Below are 22,319 nucleotides of genomic sequence, written 5' to 3' on the forward strand. Positions count from 1 at the left end.
AACATATAAAAATAAATAATATTTACTAATATAATGAAAAAATGATATCTACTTATTCAAAATAAATAGAGGTAACGTGAACTCATATAGCATATAGATAACAATAATGGGTGATACTGCCCTAGGGCAGGGCCATGAGCTGACAATGAGTTAAACTCCAACTCGATTCAGAGAAGAATAGTGTAAAATTTCCCATTCGCATTTCACACCGCAGTGTCCGAAATGGGCTATTTTCAATTGGAAACATATATGTTTTCAAGTGAAAATGGACATCGCTGCTGTCCGATGTGAAGTTGCCAGAGGGGGCCTGAATTCGCAACCCCCTCCTTACGACGGGTTATATATATATATATATATATATATATATATATATATATATATGTGCATGTATTCAATTCATCTTACATTAATTAGATCTGTCATTCATCGCAAATGTGTTTTAAAGTTGATAATGTAGACAATATTATGATTTTTTGTGGTTTACAATATCCTTTTAAAAACGTTGTACAATCAAATGAATTATGTTTAAAACATCATGCAAAAATTTCTTACCACAAAATCACAACTTTGGATATAAGTATCTGTGGTTTGAAGGAAACGGCGCCAATGTGTGTGGCTAAAGAGTGGACCTGAACCCTATTTTTATCGATTTGTTATCCGTTTGTTAATGTCATTTTTTGCCAAGCTAATAGAAATGGGATGCTAAAACGTGGTTTCGTGAACAGAACGTATAGAACACAGAATATATATATATATATATATATATATATATATATATATATATATTAAAAGGAAAATAAATTGAAAGTGCACAAATATACATCCATATAGATAAGAGTATTACAATCTATAACAAAATTTCTCATTATATTTATTACAATAACTGCTCAAATTATTGTATTTATTCTTAAAATATGAAATATCTGAAATATCAATTATAGGGAATTGTTTATTTCACAAAAGATAAGATGTCCCCTTTTAAAGTACAGCAATTGCAATTATTGCCATTTAATTAATTAATATGTTGATAAATATGCCTAATAATATATGTCTAGCGAATATGCTATTAAATGAATGTTTCTACCTATATAATTTCTACATTTTTAGTATACATTTGTTCATTAAATCTTTTAAAACTTTTGTGATATAATGCTATTGATGCTGTCAATCTCATTATTCACCATTTCTTCCAACCTCTGCCGAGAAATTGACATATTGGTATATATGATATATCACATTTATTATGGGATTCTATGGCAGGCAATCAAATATCTAATTTATATTTATCTGACATACATTTAGAGAATGCCATTATATATAATATTTCATATTCGTTTCACGTTTGTTTGTTATAGAATTAAATCGAATAAAACTGAAAAGGAAAAATAAAAGTAAAATATATTTTATATTCAATTGTGACTTGTGGGGTTAAATCGAATAAAACTGAAAAAAGTACGAGTAAAATAATTATATTATTTGTTTGTTGAAGGATTAAATCGAATAAAATCGAAATAAAATATTTTTTAATATCAATTTCGACATTGTACAATAGTTCTCAAATGTTAGCCCTCGAAATTATTGCAAAAAAATTTAATTATTGATGCGTATTTACGTTTTGATTACTATTTTTTGAAATTCTTGATTTCATAAATTTTTAAGCTGTTTTTAATTTTTTTTTTTGAGTTTAATTTTTTATTATATTTTTTTTATTTAGTGATAATCCATGAAATCAATAACTGTTAAGCAATTAGAATAAATATGTACGATCGCTACCTGTATTTAATAAAAAGGCAATTGGATTATGTGCATTCAAAAATTTGACTAATTGATATAGTTTATAATGAACTAGTGGTGCATAGCATCGTTTCTCAAAAGAAAATTGCTGGAACTTTCCGTACCGCAATGAAATAATCGAGGAATAATAAATGTTTTCTTTATAATAAAAAGTTATTATAAATAATGTAACTTTCATTATTCATATTTTATAGACAAAATATAAACGCTTATATAAATTGGACGACGAGGATGAAAGGCGAATAAACTCAAATTGATGAAGCGGTTCTTATTTCATATTACTAGGAATAATATAAATTGAATTGCAAAGTTAAAATTATTCATTTGAAGTATATAAGTAAACTTTGTAATTTTATCTGAAATTAAAATCCGACTCATTTTCGATAATCAATTTTTTTATGATTTTTTTTTACTTTTTCCAAAAACTAATCGTTTCTTCACACAGTTGACACAAGCAAAATGTTCGTGATTTGAATCATTCAAATCACATGCTTCGTTATCTAAAAAACCACCATTTTTGGATATTTAGCTCCGTAGCTCCGTATCCGTACATCCCTCCATCATTTCGAATAGAATTCAGTTCAGAAACTTCTAAACCGTAAAGATATGCAAAAAAAAATATTTTTGATTTTTGGATGATTACAATAACATACCCTACGGTATGTTAAAAATAATATTGTTTTCAATGATTAGTTTATAGTTAGACTAATTTTGAATTAATAAACTACCAATTTTATCACCAATGGCAGCTATCAGTTGCAATTTTTACAATACCGCACCGTATTATATACTATACCAGTTACATTTATTCTGCTTATATTTTCTCAAAGTAATTTTCCTTATTCATTAATTATCGAGAACATTGCGGCCTCAACGTAGTTGAAACAGAAGCTCGTCAAGATTCTTGTTGCTGTTAGGTAAACACATCAAACTACATGAATAGTGTTTGTGTTTTCGGTTCACCACACACTTGCAGTTAAATCAGCATTCATGTGAAGGTATCTTTATTACCAATGAGATTGAGAATCAATCACCGAAACCAAAAAAGTTTTATTATGCGATAAAGCTCTAATAATCAAATATGCATTCCTTCCTTATCAATTCAAACAATTCAGAGTTGAATACTGAACGACACCGATACCAATATGGTGATTTTTGACTTTTTTTTGTTGAAAAAGTTGCATTAACACGTTAATCGCCATGTCAGACATATATGTCTGACACACGCGATTTGGTAGAAAGAGAAAAAAAGTCTTAATATAAAGCCATGTCGGCCACATATGTATGACCTAGAATAATGTTTTCCAGAAATTTTGTCAGAAAATTTTTGCTTTGATACATTTAGCTTGCTTGATACATTTTTAATTGAATTGTCTGATAAAGTTACCATGGTCTATGTGAAAATTCAATTTGTTTTTTAGTTAATCAATAATTCGATATTGAACGTATTTCCATTGAAATAATTTATGACATATGATTTTGAGTTTCCTGAATGTGAGAATGTGAGTGCAATATATCACGATTTAGAAGAGCATTAAGTCACGTTTCAAATTAGTTCAATTGGATTCTATACAATCGTCTATTTACTAAAATAAACATAGTTTTTTTATATCGATTAATAAGTTATTATACAGAAAATCACTGAAGTGTGACATTCTAAGGACATTTGCAATGTACTTCAAAATTACAATTAAAAGCAAACAAAAAATAGTCTGAGCGTGCAATATTATAATGATTTTTATATCGTCTTTGTAAATTTATTAATCCATTTTTGATCAATTAAATATACTATAATAATTTCTAACATCAAAACTTTAAATCAACGCATTCTACTCATAAACCACAATAAAATATTAAGTTGCAATTATATATAGTAATTAAATCTATAAAAGTGCATTGCTTTCGTAAATCTTCAATAAGTTATGAACCATTTGATTTATATGAACGAGATTTTTAGTATTTTTGTACAAAATTTAATAATCTACTATATTTTTTAAATCCATCAAGTCGTTATCTATAAAAAAATAAAAAAGTACGTTTGTGGCGCAACTCAATAACGATTTGTGTTGATCAATTTTGCCTGGTGATCCGCCTGGATAATCAACGAAGGATTGTTTTTGCAAAAATTAGTTGAACTATTTCTTTGCAATTAAGTCTCGAGTTTTCTGAGTAGCTTTTTCAAACGGTGCGTTATCTATTAGTATAGGTCCTGGGTGAACATCTAATTCACAAGAAAAAAGTTCAGAATACCATTTTTAAAATAATCTAACATATTTATAAGGTCTATAATAGTGATTACCAAATAAAAACAGGCTGATAGTATAGATCGTAACTATTATGAAAAAAAAGAGAATAAATCTATTTCATGTACAGTAGAACCTCGTTTATCCAGACCTCAGTTATACGGATTTGCGATTATCCGGACTACCAACCGCGACCAATTTATATTTATGTACATACTTACAATTCGAATTTTTGCTGATTAATGTAATGTTTTACTATTTGTATGTAATGTAATCTAAGAAAATATGTATGTACGTACATATGGAAGAGTTGATTTCTTAATAAACATTGATTTTTGTTGATATCTATGTATGTGATATTTTGAATAAATACATATTATTCTTCATACATTGGATTATTCGGATTTTCAATTATCCGAATGCCTATCGACAGCAATCAGTTCGATTAATCGAGGTTCTACCGTAGTTTGAAAATTATGAGCTTTTAAGTGCACTCTAGATTCTAGGGTCTAGAATTATGGTGAAACTGTGACCATTTTTCGGTTATTGTGATTCATTTTTACTAATTTTCTTCATTTAAACTTTGGGTGCGTAATCGTAAAAAACATTTATAGTTGCTCCAAATTTCCAAAAGTTAAATCTTTTTGTTAAACTATGAATATAAAGTTTTCAAAGTTGCTATACTTTGGGAGTCCTTCTTTAAAATAATGTACTAAAGTGTGTTGGCAAGTTCAATTAAAAGTTAGCAAAACGGTGAAAAAAATATAGTTTCATAATAAAAAAATCGATCAAAAAATAAAAATACGTTTATATTACATATCCAAACAGAGAATGAAAAGTACGTCGATAGAAAGAGAACTAGAACCGATCGAAGCGTGTGTCGAGGCGAATAAATACATAACAATTGATAATCACATATTACGGTCAGCACTAATAGGTTAATAATTGTGAGAATTTATAAAACTCCTATCCGATATTCATATACAATTCTCAGATATGGTCTTCTTTGTTTTGCCTATTGTCAGCAATTATATAGCCATGGCAAGACTCGTAACATAATTGGATAATTTATACACGAATCTTTTCTGTTGAGAGTGGAAAGTGAGGAGTGATCGGCGACTTGGTGTAATTCGGGAGCTGATCTTTTTATTGTCGACATCAACCGATTGCTCGGATCATGTCACGGCATGGGCGAGCTCACTCTACGTCTACACTATAAAAAATACCGTAAGCTCATCACAATCAGAGTTCACATTATATATATATATATATATATATATATATATATATATATATGTGTGTATATAGTGGCTGACCCAGCTAACGTTGTCATAAGAAACATTTACAGCAAATTTTCAGTTTAAAAAAAACTAATTCTGAAATTAGAACAATGAGGTATATAAGTGAAATGGGCAGCTAACACAAATTGATGGTTGACTCACTGCAACGCATGCCACACATAAATGTTTCTGGAACATATTAACCCTTTCCACTCGGATGCCGCAAAATTCATATAAATCTCGAAATTCGCGAGTGGAAAGGGTTAATAGTCATTGCAGGTGCCAGCCTAATCTGAAAGTGATTTCGTTTAAATTGAGTTGGCACATTCTGATATTCAAGGTTTTGATCTATAATTTTTGCGCTATTTACTGTTTGACTAATTTTTGAATAGCGAAGCAAAATACTAACATTTATTATTAAATTATGTTAAGAATTATGGAAAATTTTCCAGTTCCTTCTCAAGAACAGATTTTAAATTTCAACATTTTTTTTCTAAAACTGTTCCCTCTACAAGACATTCGAAAATTATGTTCTTCTTGTGCACCCACCATCGGGAAATATTTGTATTAAAGTATTTTCCTGTAAATCATTGATTATACAAGAGTCGATCGATAATAGGATGCATCTAAGTTTTATCGGTGATAACCATGATCTAAGAATTGTTTCGAAATGCTAATATTTTAACTTTTCTATAAGCGCAGAAAAATCTTGATCGAAATACAACAAAAATTATTCTATATGAAAAATTATTTGTCTACTAAAATGACTATTATCTATAAAATAGGAGAGTGAAAAATTAAAGTTCTGTGTATTTATAATTCAAAATTTTCAAATTTAAAAAAAAAATGGCTTCAAAATTTGAAAAAAGGGTTAGGGTTGGACAAACCTCATGAATATAAATTGTTTCTCAAAGTAAAATTTAAGCATTTTAATAAACTAAAAAAAATATGTCAGAAGTATTCATTGCCTGAACTGGATGAAACTTATTCGGTTACTAAAATGACTATTACGAATTAGGGGCTTGTGGTAGGAGAGTAAAAATTTAGGGCTGCATGTGTTCTTTAGTTATGAATAATGAAAAAGTAAATTAAAAAAAATGATAAAAGAAATAAAATATAAAGTAAAAGGTGGCCAACCCTTACTGCTTCGGGGTATGGAAAACGGATGTCATACTGAGCTTGATTATAAAATTTTATGAAGATCGGTCAAGCCATTTCGGACGATTGTCAATAAAATCAAGACACGAGAATTTTATATATATATGCATGATCCACTGATGATGACGTAGAATTTTACGTCGATATGTATTATAAGAAACGTGTATAAATATAAATAATTTTGCGTTGAGGTAATATTTAAAGAGCTTCTGAAATAGCACATTATATAAAATCATATTGAATTTTTTTGTTTGTTACGATAATATATTCTAGAATGAATACTGAATATTTAATTTAAACACTATAAAAATAAAAACTAGCATTGGCAATATGAAATTAATTATCACATAGACAAGCCATACAAAAAATCCCATACCTACCAACCGTGGACTATCTATGTTTTCCATATTTAAATTTCAATACTGCACCATTATGAATAATAATCATCTTTAATTGTCAACAAAAGTTACCAATCGTTAACACTCTATCTCATAAATACTTACATTTAATGTATTCATACAGTTCTTCGATACTTATTATTTGAATCAACATTCTAAAATAGGCGCATGTATAATACAACGAACAAATAGCTTTATCAATTCTATATGCTAAATATTTTAAATAATAGCCACTTTCATTATTACTCGTTTCATTATTAATTTCGTTTAATGATTACCCGAGGGCTTATCATACGTAAAATACACTGAATATATATAAACTATATTTTAAACAAAATTATATATGATAATGTAGAATAAAAAAATCAAAGTAGGTATTTTCCTCACGCGATTGTAAATTCCAATATTTCGTGAATTACCCGGAAGGGACTTTGCGCTCTCATTTTGATTTCACGCATACTGAAAAAATGTTTTGGAGTTCGGGATGTATTAAATATAATAATATATTCACTTTTGTGATTATACAATTGTGGGTTGGAGTGTTATAATGGCCAACATTAAAATATTATATAAATCGTTATGATCATTCATTTCGTAAGATAAGTCACCTGTATAGGTATTACTGAAAGTTCATGTACGGTTCAAAATGTATTTGTGGGTTAAAATAAGGTGACGATATTTTTTTGAGTCAAATTTTGGTCGACGAATTTTTATTTATTCTAATCCGGAACGGGAAGGGGGGGGGGGATATCCAACAACAAACGCTATTTAAAGATACAATGAAAAACAGTTTCTTTTATATGAATCAATTTCTTTCAATCTGAATTGCGGACTTTTAGTAAAAACTCTATTATTTGATTTTATGTAAAACTTTTTTATATATGATATTCATGTTTTTTCGCTTCTGTGCCTTGCATATAATTTTGTACAATTTTCTTCATGATTCATTTGAAAATATTTGCATTCTTTCATTCTTTTTCATAATTTTTGTTAATTGACGTATTGATTTTTGAAAAAAAGCGAGACAATTCGGGACAAAAGATCTAAATCCGGGACAAATATTGCTTTCAGAAAAACCCGAGACACGAGGTGGAAATCTGGGACTGTCCCGGCCAAACCGGGACGTATGGTCACCTTAGTTAAAAGCATATAGTTTATTGAAGATTAATAATATATGTGTAATAAACATAACGAATACTATTCAAGGATAGATTAAAAATTGAGTTTTTTAAAATGAATCAATTTTTGTTAATTAGAATTACACAGTGCATATCTTTTATATATTTTTCTGGCTCTTATGAGTTTCTTCGAGAACATCTTTTTCGCTTTTAAGCATTGTATATAATCCTGTACAATTTACTTCATAATTAATTGAAGTAAAATAATATCGTTTTCAGTGTGTTTATGAAGTCGGATGATTTGATATGCACAATATTTTCAGATTAAATTTTGTAAAACTACAGCAGTTAAAATATATTTAAAATGACTATTAAAAATAAGAACAATTTAAAAAAAAATCGTATACCAAATGTGCGGATCTTATTTTATTGTCAATAAAGTGGATTATGAAATGTATGTGAAAAATACTCCTATTCAGTTATATTAATATTTTTACATTGTTGATTAAAATATATGTGGGATGTTCCAGCATTTACGAATGATTTTCAAATTTAATTCTAATTTTGACAAACATGAAAATTAAATCTGAATTCTAAATCTAGTTCTATATTGCATTTTTGTATTTTTTTGTGCATCATGCTAATAAAATTTATCATAGCCATTATGAAATATTTTGGTTCAACATCATTTATTGTTCACGTACAAAGTTGAAACTTTATTTTTTTTTGCAAAAACTGGTTATAGTGCAAAAATAATGATGCCACACCATAGTTATCTCGGTTTGATTTTAGTTTTAATTTCTTAGAACGATGATATTAATATGTCTCAATTTTCATTCCAGTCACACAATGAAGAAGAAATGTTTGATAACGAAAACGATCATGAAATAGAGGAAACCGGAGATAGTGGTGATGAGAATAGTCGCGGCCACGTTGGCGATCATGATACCGTTGGTGACCACAATCCAATGGGTAACGGTACGGGAATAATGTCGGGACTCGGCGGTTCGCTAGGGCCACTAACGGCCCCCTTCATGCTCCCCAACAACGCCCAAGGACTGGATCTCTCCGAACAACACAATAGCCACTACTTGCACCACTCTGCCGATGTTTTGGAAAAACTGAAGATGCAAGTACGAGACATCAAAGTCGATAGGGTGAGTTTATTATTCTCCAGAAACCAACGACTTTTCAACTGAACTTTGTTGATTTACTAATTTTAGTGGATAATATAAACATAATAATACTAAATAAAAGTAACCAAATATGTAACGAATCACAAATTCTAATAAATCTAATAACATAAGAGATGTATCGAGCAATTGCGCGTTGTGTTTATTCAAATTTATAACACTTTAATAACATGCAATACACGAAAAATAATAAGTGTATTTCAAATTAACATAATTTGAAATAATTATGTGATTATTGAAAAACTGCATCAACCTAATTGTTATCAATACTTTTTCTATTTTCTTAGAATACTTGTTTTTCTTACTGCCTTCTTTAAAAGCTTACCCACATAAAATGACGGCATTGATATATTTACCTCAATTAGTTTTGAAATGAACATCCTGTAGTATAATTATTTTCTGCATTGAATTATAACGGCCATAAGAATATGGTTTTATTTTGTGAATGATTGCCTTGTTGTTCCATGTAATGCACTTCTTTTACTGTAAAATATATAACGTAGGGATGTAAATGTAAATATGCGTATACATGTGTCTTGTTAATTGCCTGTTCAGAAAGGTATAAAACATAATATGCATTTTGAAACCATCCGAATAAATTATATCAGTCGGATACAAGGCGCGGTTTGTTTTATTTTGCTTATCTTAAATTAACAATAATTATTAAGAAGCAGTATTATTCCGAAGTCTAAGATACATGTACTGTGCATTCCCGTTAACCCCAATATTTGTACTCTCGTCTTATTTGTCAATAAGAAAAGTTGTTTCATTTATTGTAAAAGTGTTGATAATTGTAGAGAAGCGAAAATATTAACCAAATGCACAAATGCGTGCATACATGCAAACGTAAAATGTTTTAGAAAATTTATTTGAAATAAATGGATAAAAATAATGTCTACTTTACCAGGGTTATGCACGTATTTTAAGTAACGTATTTTTTCAATACGTTATTTAATGCAAAATTTTGCGTGCATTATTTTGCTTCTTGTTTTTGTGTGTAGTAATATGTATATGCATCGTCATAAGACACTATAAAATTTTATGATTTTTATGTATGCAGCTAATAGAAGCAGAGTAGGATAATGCTCTAACAATATATGTGATTCGTATTAGAATCTAACTTGTTGTTGTTAAAGAATTATTGCTTTGTTATTGAACTCTACAATTTCAACTTTACGAAAATTATCTTCTTCTTCTATATATATAAAAATAAGTCGGGTTTTCCTTCCTGACGAAATAACTCCAGAACGCACGAACCGATTTCGATAATTTTGCATTCGTTGGAAAGGTCTCGGGCTTCGCAAGGTTTATAGCTAAGAAAATTAGTAGTGCATGGCATCGTGCCCTAATGCAAATTGCTGGAATTTCACGCACAGTAATTAAAATTTCGAGTAATGACATTAGTGAGAATTATCAGAATTATGCTTGGTTAAGTCAACTAGCAATTCTTGCCGCAAAGAATAATGATGTACACGCACTGAATTTCACCATTCAATCAAAAATTTCTGGCGATTTGGTGACATACCAATAATTCCGACTGGTTTTCCGTTTGACTTCAAACAATTGCAATTTCCAGTTTGCCTTGCGTTCGCAATAACAAGTCGCAAGGCTAATCGCTTTGTGTTTGCGGGATAAATTTTAAATAGATTATTTAGAAAATCATTGTTTTTCACATGGGCAGTTATACGTTCCCTGTTCACGAGTTCGAAAACCATCCGCTTTGTTTGTATTAACGTCAGACCAAAAAAACAAAAAATGTGGTTTACCAAAGAGCACTTCAATGAAACGGATAATTTGCGGATTCACTTTCATTTACTTAGAGAAGTTCAACTAAAAAACACTTCATGTTTGTAATCGAAATAAATTCATTACTGTTGTGCAATAAAATCAAATTTTTCCTTTTCAAATATAAAACAAACAAAAAATTTCTTCATCTTTCTCACAAAACCATCTGGTGGCGAAACGGAGTTCGTCAAGTTTGCTAGTCTTTTTATAAAATTCGTATAAACCAAACGCCGTGAAATATCTATCATCATAATTTATCAAAAATGTATAAATATAAATATAAAATCGAATATAACAAATATCAGATTCAATCACAAAACTTTGAACTGTTTTATGCGTCAGTACATACATCACTGTATCTTTTTCGCATAGTAAAGAAGTAAGTTTTTAGTAAAAATATTGTAAAATCAGCAGAAATATGTCCTAAGCATCCGGCCTTGTGGTCATTTAGCCATTATATTTATTATATACACATATCTATGCATATCATATACGAAGTCTATGCACATGCATTCTCACATTTCAGATCTACAACAAAATTATATACGAGGTCTGTTCAAAAAGTACCCGGAATTTTCGTTTTTTCAAAAAAATATTTATTTATTCGTCTACATTGTGGTCCCCTTCAAAGTAGTCCCCCCCAGATATAATACAGTTATGCCAGCGTTTTTTCCAATTTTCGAAGCACCCTTGATATTCACTTTTTGATATGTCCTTGAGCACTCTCAGCGATTTTCTTCAATCGAGGAAAACCGCCGTCCTTTCATGGGTCTCTTCAACTTTGGGAATAGGAAAAAGTCACACGGAGCCATATCTGGTGAATTTTTGCACTTTGCAACACTCTATTTCATTTTTTACGCAAAATTTAATACAAATTCTTTGACTTTTCAATTCTTCCATTGTAAAAATCGCCGAGCTCAGAAAAACACGTCGAACCTTAGCGACTACCACAGACAAAGTAAACAGTGAATATAGCTGAAAATTTCATCATACTTTAGGGGCATGTATACCAACACAATAAAAAAAAATTTTGACAATCAGACACTCCAGACCCGCGAAATTTAATTATTAGTAATTCCGGGTACTTTTTGAACACACCTCGTATATATATATATATATATATATATATATATATATATATATATATATTTGAGATTTTTTTAACAAATTTAAAAATAAATTCATAACTTGTAATCGTAGTATAGAGGGATTACAAGTTATGAATTTATTTTTAAATTTGTTAAAAAAAATCTCAAATACATATATATATATATATATATATATATATATTTATATATATTTGAGATTTTTTTAACAAATTTAAAAATAAATTCATAACTTGTAATCGTAGTATAGAGGGTTTCACCGCAAAGTGAACATTCCTTTACATATAATTGATACAATACTATTCTATATTCTTCTTATATTTTTCTTCTTATTTTCTTCAATTTTTGTTCTTTTTTCAAATTTCTAATTCTATTTAACTTTCAGCTTCATACCATTCTTTTCTTTATTCTTCTTTCAAGTTCCAATATTCCTCTTCTTACTCCTAATTCAATTCAACTGTTCGAATTCTGTTTCTGTTATACCTATTTTTCTTAATTTTTGTTCAAATTCTATTTAACAAATACAATTTTTTATTTGATTTCAAGTTAATTATACATATTATTTTTTCATAAATTCTATGTCATTGACAGGATTTGATCCGAAGACCCCTGTCGTGTGAATCGAACATGCTACCAAAGAGCTATGATCGCCACATATAATACATACATATATATATATATATATATATATATATATATATATATATTAGGGTGGTCCTTAAAATGGTCATTTTCGAATTTTCTTGCTCCCAGGGGCTCAAATGGTTCCAAATAGAAAAAAAACAATTCTCTGAAAGTTTTAGCTCTTAATATTAAGGTTTAGATAGAGCGCAATTCAATCAAAGTTTTGTATGGAAATAGCATGTAAAAATTTTCAAAAATTTTAAAAATGTTTTTTAGATGCAATTTAGCAAACAAATGAATTAATAAAACTCATTTATTTGTCGCTAAGTTAAACCTAAAACATTTTTTTCAAATTTTCAAATTTGGAACCATTTGAGGCCCTGGGAACAAGGAAATTCGATAATGACCATTTTAAGGACCACCCTATATATATATATATATATATATATGTGTGTATATATATATATATATATATATATATATATGTATATATAATACTTGGAGATTCCAGGCTTTTTACATACTTATATGAGATGGTTAATTCATCTGGTCCAACGTAGCATCTGCAACCGTGACTTTGATCTAATATGGCTAATATTAACACTTTTAATTATTATATTTGCAATTTTTTGTGCACTAATATTTGATATAAATGTGTGTGTAGGCATTTGTGTGTGTTAATAAAACTACAGATGCTTCTGATGACATGCATGCAGATTCTTCGCAAAAATTTTTCATGCTTCCATAAGAAAAAAATAAGTTTTCTTTATACCGTTCTCATTAAATAAAGTTTTCCAGGATCGTAAAGGCGAGTACGACAGCGACCTAAAGTCGTCATCCCTGCATTCGCATCTTCAGTCTTTGGCATCCCTTTCGCAGCATCATTCGGTTAGTGGCATTGGCGGCAATATCGGTGGAACTGTTGGCGGAGGAGTCGGGGTAAATGCGCAGACAAACCGCGTAAATGAGGAAGCTCAATCGGCAGCAGGCGCTTTTCAGATGCCGTACGCATTTCCTCACCCAGTCGTTTCCTCGTTCATGCCACCGCCCGCCTCCTCCGCACCTTCCGTGGTATCAAACGGTGTCGCGGTCAACTCATCGCCAGCCACTGCAGGGCAGCAGCAAGCAGGATCCGCCAGTTCTAGCAGCTCCGAAGGATCTGCCAGTTCGCAGCAAACGTGGTCTTTTGAGGAACAGTTCAAGCAAGTCAGACAGGTCAGTTCAGCATCATTTTACACTACACTTGAATTTGCATTTTACATATTAGACGAAAACTCTATGCTAGAAAAAGCCAATTGTGAATTTTTGAGCGTAGTTTAGAATTATGAACTATGTTTAGGAGGAGCACTGGCTACGTGCTCCCCCTAACCGCGCCAAAAAATGTTTGTTGCCTTGGTTTATGGCAATCGATTGTATTATTCCCATTCTCCATTATCCTCAAGTAATTTTTGTCGAAATGAAAACATATTTAACCGTGTTCGAGAATATCGGTATCTATCAGTCCCACTCATTTATGTTAACTTACATTGCTAAATTTTTTCAATGCAATGCAACACAATTAAGCAACGACTCTTTTGATCTATTTGGACGAATATTGAATTCTTCTTTGAGAGAGCCAGGTCTTGAAAAATATAATTTATATGTTCTACAATATGTTGTCAGTAATCTCAATTATTTATACATGCATATATCAAGCTCTCGACTTACAAATTCTCATCCCTTTCTTTCTCCCGTCCTAATAAGTTATTGACGTTGCTAACAATACTGGATAAATTTCATCTGATCTCGGAATAAGTATAATGTATTGTTTTCTGAATTTGTATGATTGTGCGAGTAAGAATCGTGGGACGTTCGAATTTCAGCATGCGGGTCGGTAGATTTTGTTGATTGATATTTGCGCCCATCGCCTTTATTGCCATTTACACCACCAAACGCAAGGGGTCATTTCAATTAAGTTTTCCAATAATCACATATGAAGTTGAACTATACTGGATACAAATTAGTTCGAGATAACAGTCAGTTATATTTAATTCTAAATAAAGTGACTTAATAAAATTTAAGTATGATATCGGGAGAGATCATGTAGAATGGGAATGGGATATTTTGATTATTGGCATTGCATACAGTCGAATAAGTGTGATCGGGGTAATTTTGTGTGTTAATAACGGTGTTATTTATTTTCAATAGTTCTTTTTAACAATAATTAAAATAACTCTACGTGTTATGATTTTATAGTCGGCTATTCTATTCAAGTTACGTGTTGTAAAAATTATAAACACTGATATTACACGTATAAGTTTTTGCACAAATATATATGTATACATATACATTATATATACATGTGTGAGGGCACGATTGTTTAATATATGCAAATGCCGATAGACACATGTTGCACAATAAGACAAGCAAACGCACTAATATTCAGATATTATTTAAAAAGCTTTTACGATCGTTGTAGCTTAGCATAGTCACACCTACGTGAATGACTCACGGGGCGTGCGATCGTATAAAGTGAATTCAATTGTGCAAATGGAAATAATTGTTGATGTATAATCGGCGGCATTCAGGATTTCCATTATTATAATCGTTTCGTGTAAAATCATGAATTAACAATTTGTCTTTCAAAATTTCAAATAGAATCGATTGATACCGGAATATGAATATGTTAATAGTGGTGTATAGCATCGTGCTTTAAGGCAAATTGCTGTAACTTCCCGTATCGTAATGAAATATTGGAGGAATATTAAGTGTTTTCAAATAGATTATTATAAATACTGTAACATTGTTTTATTTCTTTATAAGAATTATATAAACTGAATTAAAAAAGTCAAAATTATTTTCTTGAAGTATATAAATGAGATTTATATACTTTAAATGAGAACTTTAACTAGAATTAGAATTAAAATCCGAATTATTTTTGATATACAAAAACATTAAAAAAAAAAAAAAAATTGAAGTAACAAAAAAAATCCGAAAAGCAATTGTTTGGTCAAAACAAGCAAGTTTTTTTGAGACATTTAAATCGGATCTTTGTTCTCTAAAAAACTGCCATTTTTTGCATATTTAGCTCTGAAATGGCTGGGCCTGCCTTTGCCCAAAAATAATCACCACTTCTACCCATCATTGCGTAGTGAATGTTTTTTGCATAATTTATATCGGATACTCCGTTCTCTCATAAACTTCATTTCTAATTTTTGCTCTGTATTTCCAAACTCTGTATTTACAAAACGGCTGGACCTGTCTTTGCCAAAAACTAATTAGCACATCTCCATATCAATAGGAGTCTACTTAAGCCATTCAAATCTGTTGATCCGTGCGCCTGAAAACTTAGACTGAAAATTGCGGACACACAAAACACACACGCACACATCCATTTTTTCTGAGGTATGCCAAAATGTTCAGAAATTTCTAAAACGTAAAGATATGGAAAAAAAATTATTTTCGATTTTTGGCCCATTACTATAACTTACTCTACAGGAAGTTAATTAACATATTTACAATAGGTTCTAGATTTGACAATAACTATTAATTTAATTTACCTCTTGTTGAATTGATTTTTTGAACTTTTCAATTTACTATTCTCTTATTGTTCACACCTTTGCCAGTGTAAAGGTTTAGTTGGTCTTTTTTACCCCACGCACTGTTGAATTTAACTTAGAAAGAACAATATCATAATATTGTTCATAATCAATCATCATAAACAACAATATAATACATCTTATAAAACAATAACGCACACTTAAAAATTAAATTCAGGTAACATAAACGAAAAAAAGCGCTCAAAACTAAGAAAACTATTGACGAAAAAATTACTTTTTTTCTAATATTGCTATTCGCTGGTTAAACATCTTTCACTTGTGTCGTTAAAAAGTTCTATACTTGTTTTTGAGATAATCGTGGTGGACCATTCTACCCGCGGACTTTTAAACCCCGCTTTGCCTTATGAAATTTAATTGAATTTTAACCGTTTTAAGATTAATACATATGTTCAAAGAAATAAAATTGGGTATTGAAATTTTCAACTTTGTAGAAATGTATTATATAAGGATTGATTTTTCACCGTTCATAATTGTTATTATAAGTGATGCTCATTCTACGCAATAGTTTATGTTAAGTACATAATTTGCTTACAAAGGATGCAATATTATAAACTCGATTAGTGAATAATTGAAAATCGACCTTTTTTAAATTATTAAAATCAACGTACAAGCATAAAAGTGGTCTTCATTTCTTTCTGTATTTGTTTATTAATATTTATTCTTATTTTGACTCATCTATTTGAATTGACTTTCTTTTTAGTCACCGATTACAGTTTTAATCTAGGAAACTTTGTCGATTTTTAGAAAGAGTTCCGTTTCATTAACACCCCTATTGGGATGCAATAACCACATCCGTTCATATTTAATATGAATATTATTGCGTTTTTTTACTCTCATTCTTGCGAACACATGTGTCACTTTCGAACTGCAATGTAGACACAATCAGCTTCACAATCATCGGGTTATATATATATATATATATATATATATATATATATATATATATATATATATTATATATATAATATTTACATAATTTATCAAATTGTATGTACTTAATGGTACAATATAGTATTATAACGGTTACTTGAGAATACCGTTTCAGATAATCATTTGGAACACGTACAAGAATTTCTTCTGTTGTTAAGACATATTTGTCACTAAAATATTAAATGAAATGAATTCCTCATGACAGAAAAAATGGAATTTTTTGCCCTACACGCTTACATAGATAATTCATTCACCTAAATAATTACATATGTGAATATATTCGACAACGTAAACAATGTTTAGAAAGTTTGCCAATCTTCCTGTCAATTCCAATTGATTATCACAAATATTAACACTTACAATTAGAAATTTAGCATATAGACTCAGATTGAAAGAAACAATGTGATGTAAAATATATGGGAAGTTATAGGTATAGACAATTATTTATTATATTACTTTACACTAGATGCATTTATACTAAATATAAACCCAATCGCTTCTTTCCACGCGATTTAAAAAATTACCTATTATTTGATTTCATTTGTGTCAAGCATGAGAAATATAGTAATTAATGCGCATATTACAAGTTTCAACTGTCTTCTCTTAGGTATCTGTCCAAAAATTTCAGAAATTAATATTACTCGTTGTGTTGAATTTTTTGAATAAGCTGATGCAATTATTAACTAGTGGTGCATGACATCATGCCTTAAGGCAAATTTCTGGAACCTCCCGTACCGTTGTTTTAAAATTTTTTGAAAATAAAAAGAAATTAGATTTTTCAGATGTTTGAATTTTTTGAAAAAAAAAAAGACTTAAAAACTTTGATTTTTTTATTTTGAAAACTTTGAACTTTTTGAAATTACGGCATTTATTTTTACCGACTCAAATTCGCAAATATTATTTTAATATAGTTCCGAAACAGACAAAATCACAACACACCCGTGAAATAGGCCTACTGGCGAAACCACGTAAAAAAACTCGCTAAGCATACTACCTCGTAGATAGCGTTTAAACGTACTTTTCAAAGTGATATATCTGACTTGACTTTGAGATTTCTTTTATAATTGTATTTTAAACAATTTTATCAAGTTACAGCCCAAAAAGAATTTTTGTAACCTTGAATGCGTAAATTGACCAGGCTATTTACACCGGGCGAAAAATGTATTCATAGCATTATCAAAAAGTTATATTATCTCTTTTCTTTTTAATCTTATATTATATTTTTTGTCAACATTTACATCAACTCAAATTGAATTCAAATTAATTTCAGTTTTTAACTCTTTCGGATAAGCTTTTATAGATGATTGTACGTTTTGCGACAGGCGGTTGCGATTACGAAGCTGAGTAACAGACGAATTGTGCTTTGGCAGCATGTATCGATCGAACTGTTAAAATAAGAATCCGCCACTTATTAATTTGTGTTAAAAACAACATCTTAGAATGGTCGTAAACATTACGGTAGATTTGAGCGTAAACTAAGCAATCAGTGTTGCTGTTGGCCGTATGGAGCGTATGGGCCGCCTGGCAATCGCTGGCTCTCGCCGGCTCTCGACTTACTGCGCCCGGTCAGAGTGCAAGCAGTAAATTCATCACCGCGAATCCATTAAAATATACTCTCGTTGATTTACCATTCTTTGAACATTGTGCCTACAATGTAAAAAATATTTATGCGCCACACGATACATCTCGCACGGATTTACAATGCCACGCTGCTAATACTGTTGTCACAATTTCTCCGCGCCATTGGCAAAATTAAAAGCGAACATGTATTCTTGTCGAATTCATTCATTCCAATTTTAGTATTCATTATTATTTTCAAACGAACTGAATTGCAGTGCGATATATAATGAACAATAATCGAAATGCGATGATACAACTTACACCGTGTATGGGGTTAGTTGTAACATGTACCGGGGCAAGTAGTAACAATCAAAAATGGCAATAATACCTCTGATAATTTATTCTTTACTTATTTTTAAGAAAATTGACTTGTTTCTTAGTAACACTTTTCATAAATCAACGTACAACTAAAGAAAACAAATACACAAAAAAAATTCAAAACTATAAATTTCATTTGTATCAACGTACAATTCTGTAATAGAAGTTTTTATTATAAATCAACGTAAACTACAATTATTATCATAATTCAAATAAAAGATATTTGCGTATGTATGGACAGAATTTTTAGCCCACGATTTCGGGCGCAAGGATCAACCGATCTGAATGATACAAAAAAAAACATACGATTCCTATTGATAGGGAGACGTGCTGGTTAGTTTTTGGCAAAGACAGGTCCACCCGCTTGGGAGATACGGAGCTAAAAGTTCTAAAAATTACAGTTTTTGAGAAAACGGAGCATCCAATTCGAATGATTCAAAAAACATTTTGCTTGTGTTGTGAGTGCGAGAAAGTATCAGTTTTAGTGGAAAGCATTTTTTTAATTTCAAAAAAAAATTCAAATGTCGAAAAAGATTCGGACTTTAATGATAATTTTAACTAAAATTCAAAAGCTCACTTACATACTTGAAATAAATAATTTTAACTTTGCAATTCATTTGATATAATTGTTATGAGATTATTAATGAGAACAATAAATTATTTATTAATGAGATAAAGTTCTTTATTCTAACTCCATTTTATTGGTTTTGTATATTTAATTTTTATATATACATATATAAACGTCCTCGTCCAATATATGAGCTCTTATATTTTATGTAGGATATACGAATAATGGATTTAACAGTATTTATAATAATCTGTACTTAATTTTTTATTTATGGTACGGGAAGTTCTAGCAATTTGCCTTAAAGCACCATGCCATGCACCACTAGTTTATTATATAAAAGCGAATGATTAATTAAAATATATTGAAATAAAACATCTTGGGTCCAAAACTTGTTTTATAAAAACTTATCTAGTCCTGTCGAAGCTAAATATTTTTTGAACAATTTTTAGTATTGCTTGCAGTGGATATGAAGATAACATAGATCACAAAATTATTCAGAAATAAATTAGAAGATATCAAAAATGGTACGTTATCGGAAACTCCATAATGAATGTTTTATCTATAGACAAATATTTCGAGGAATTAATGGTGAGGCGATAGGTTTGCGGAATAACACACCAACAATTTTGATCGGTTGTATATATATATATATATATATATATATATATATATATATATATTTATATATAGAATATTGTATAGAAAATGTACAAGAAATCATACTTAGTTAGAATAAATGTTAAACCAATGAAATGCCTTATTCCAAAACGGTTTTTAATTAGTACAAATTTAGATTACAGAATAAATAAAAATTACTTAACGAATTCGTTAAACTTAAACATCTCTGAATCATAAAAAATGATTATATGAATTAGCGGAATCAGGAAAATACGTGTTCAGAGCGAACTTCTACTATAAGTCACGAATGATTGTTTCATAAAAAGTTTAGGAAGGAAATTTCAATTAAAAATACGATTTACGTCTGTATTTCAGCATAAAATTCAGCATATCATTATAATAATAAGAATTGATTTAACAAAAGCAACTTATATTTCTCAATGTTTTCAAAAGAATGGAAATCCAAAATATGTATTTCGTGCAAGTATTAGAATTATTAGAATGTTGAAAGCCATAAATCCTAAAATTTGAGTGCTCGTATGTGATAAATTGACAGTGATCAATAAATGTAGATATTATATTTAAAAAAAATAAATGACCATTGTAGACGAAAATCTCGTTAAAAGCTTATATTTAACCCTTTCGCTGTTAAACATTTCTGTTGTATAGTGTAGGGCGGGTCACTAAGGTCGAATTTGACTTTGCGCAATATAAAAACTAGCTGTAAGTGGAATTCTGTCTTAAGGCAATTAGGGCATCGTGCCTTAAGGCAAATTGCTGGAACTTCCCGTACCAAAAATTATTATTTTTTTTTAAAACGATTAACATTTTTGAAAAAAAATTACTTTGAAAAAATAAGATTTTTGAGAAACTATAAATTGGACAAAAAATTAGTTTTTTTTGAAAAAAAAAAATAAAAAAAAATTTTTTTTTAAAAAATTTTTTTTTTTTTTGAAAAAAATTTTTTTTTCTTTATTTTGACATATTGTGGAAGATCTGAACTTTTTTTTCAAAGCAATCGTACTGCTTTAACTACATAGGGACAAAATATAAAGCGCGTAAGCGCCGCGTCGCTATCTAACGCATAAGCATTGGTACGGAACCGATAGGAATGTTAACAAAATGTATACTTATTGTTAAAATCTCTATAAAATGTCTGATAATTTGATGTGCATATGTCTAATGATCATTTTTGACCGCCAAATGGCTCATTTTTTTACTTTTTCCTCTATATCTCCGAAACCGCTGGACCTACCTTCATGAAAGTTATATCGATTATTCATCTTGTCAATACAAATAAAATGTTTTCTGAATTATTAAAATCGGACGCTCCGTTCTCTTAAAAACTGAGTTACCGTTTTCGGAACTTTTTGCCCCGTATCTTTGGAACGGCTTGACCTGCCTTTGCCAAAAACTAATCAGCACGTCTCCTTATCAATACGGATCGAATGTTTTTTGAATTATTCAAATCGGTTGATCCGTGTTCCCGAAATCGTCGACTAAAATTTGTATCCGCACATACATACACACACATACATACATACATACACACACACACACACACACACACACACACACACACACACACATACATCCATTTTTTCTAAGGTATGCCAAAATGTTCAGAAACCTCTGAAACGTAAAGATATATAAAAATTTTCATTTTCGATTTTTTTGCGATTACTATAACTTGCCCTACGGGAAGTTAACAAAACCAATTATATCACAACAAATAACACATATCAAACAAACAACTTTCTAACTTTTTATAGTAAAACTTAACTAGAAATTAGTTTCTAGCTTATTTGTCATTGTAGAATGTGTTTTGCTTTTGCTATTTTTCAAAAATTTGTCACCTGGTACTTTTTATCCCATAGGCGGTCAGACTAATTCATCCTCAGATGGATTAACTAATAATTTATTTTATCTCTTGCATAAGTGATTTTTTAAACTCATTTCACATTTTT

General features: G+C 29.7%; 1 protein-coding gene across 1 annotated transcript in view; it reads left to right on the forward strand.

The window, feature by feature from the left end:
* The first annotated feature begins 8,980 nt into the window (after window positions 1-8,980).
* LOC113375184 (protein dead ringer-like) overlaps window positions 8,981-22,319 on the forward strand; it is a 120,860-nt gene continuing 107,521 nt past the window's right edge. The window contains exons 1-2 of the mRNA XM_026615131.1: window positions 8,981-9,148; window positions 13,498-13,914. Of these exons, the coding sequence (XP_026470916.1) occupies window positions 8,981-9,148; window positions 13,498-13,914 (585 nt within the window). The remainder of the gene's footprint in view (window positions 9,149-13,497; window positions 13,915-22,319) is intronic.

This window comes from Ctenocephalides felis, unplaced genomic scaffold (genome assembly GCF_003426905.1).
Source record: "Ctenocephalides felis isolate EL2017-DRISC unplaced genomic scaffold, ASM342690v1 CF-g0.4_SCAFFOLD_01886, whole genome shotgun sequence".
NCBI classification, from domain to species: domain Eukaryota; kingdom Metazoa; phylum Arthropoda; class Insecta; order Siphonaptera; family Pulicidae; genus Ctenocephalides; species Ctenocephalides felis.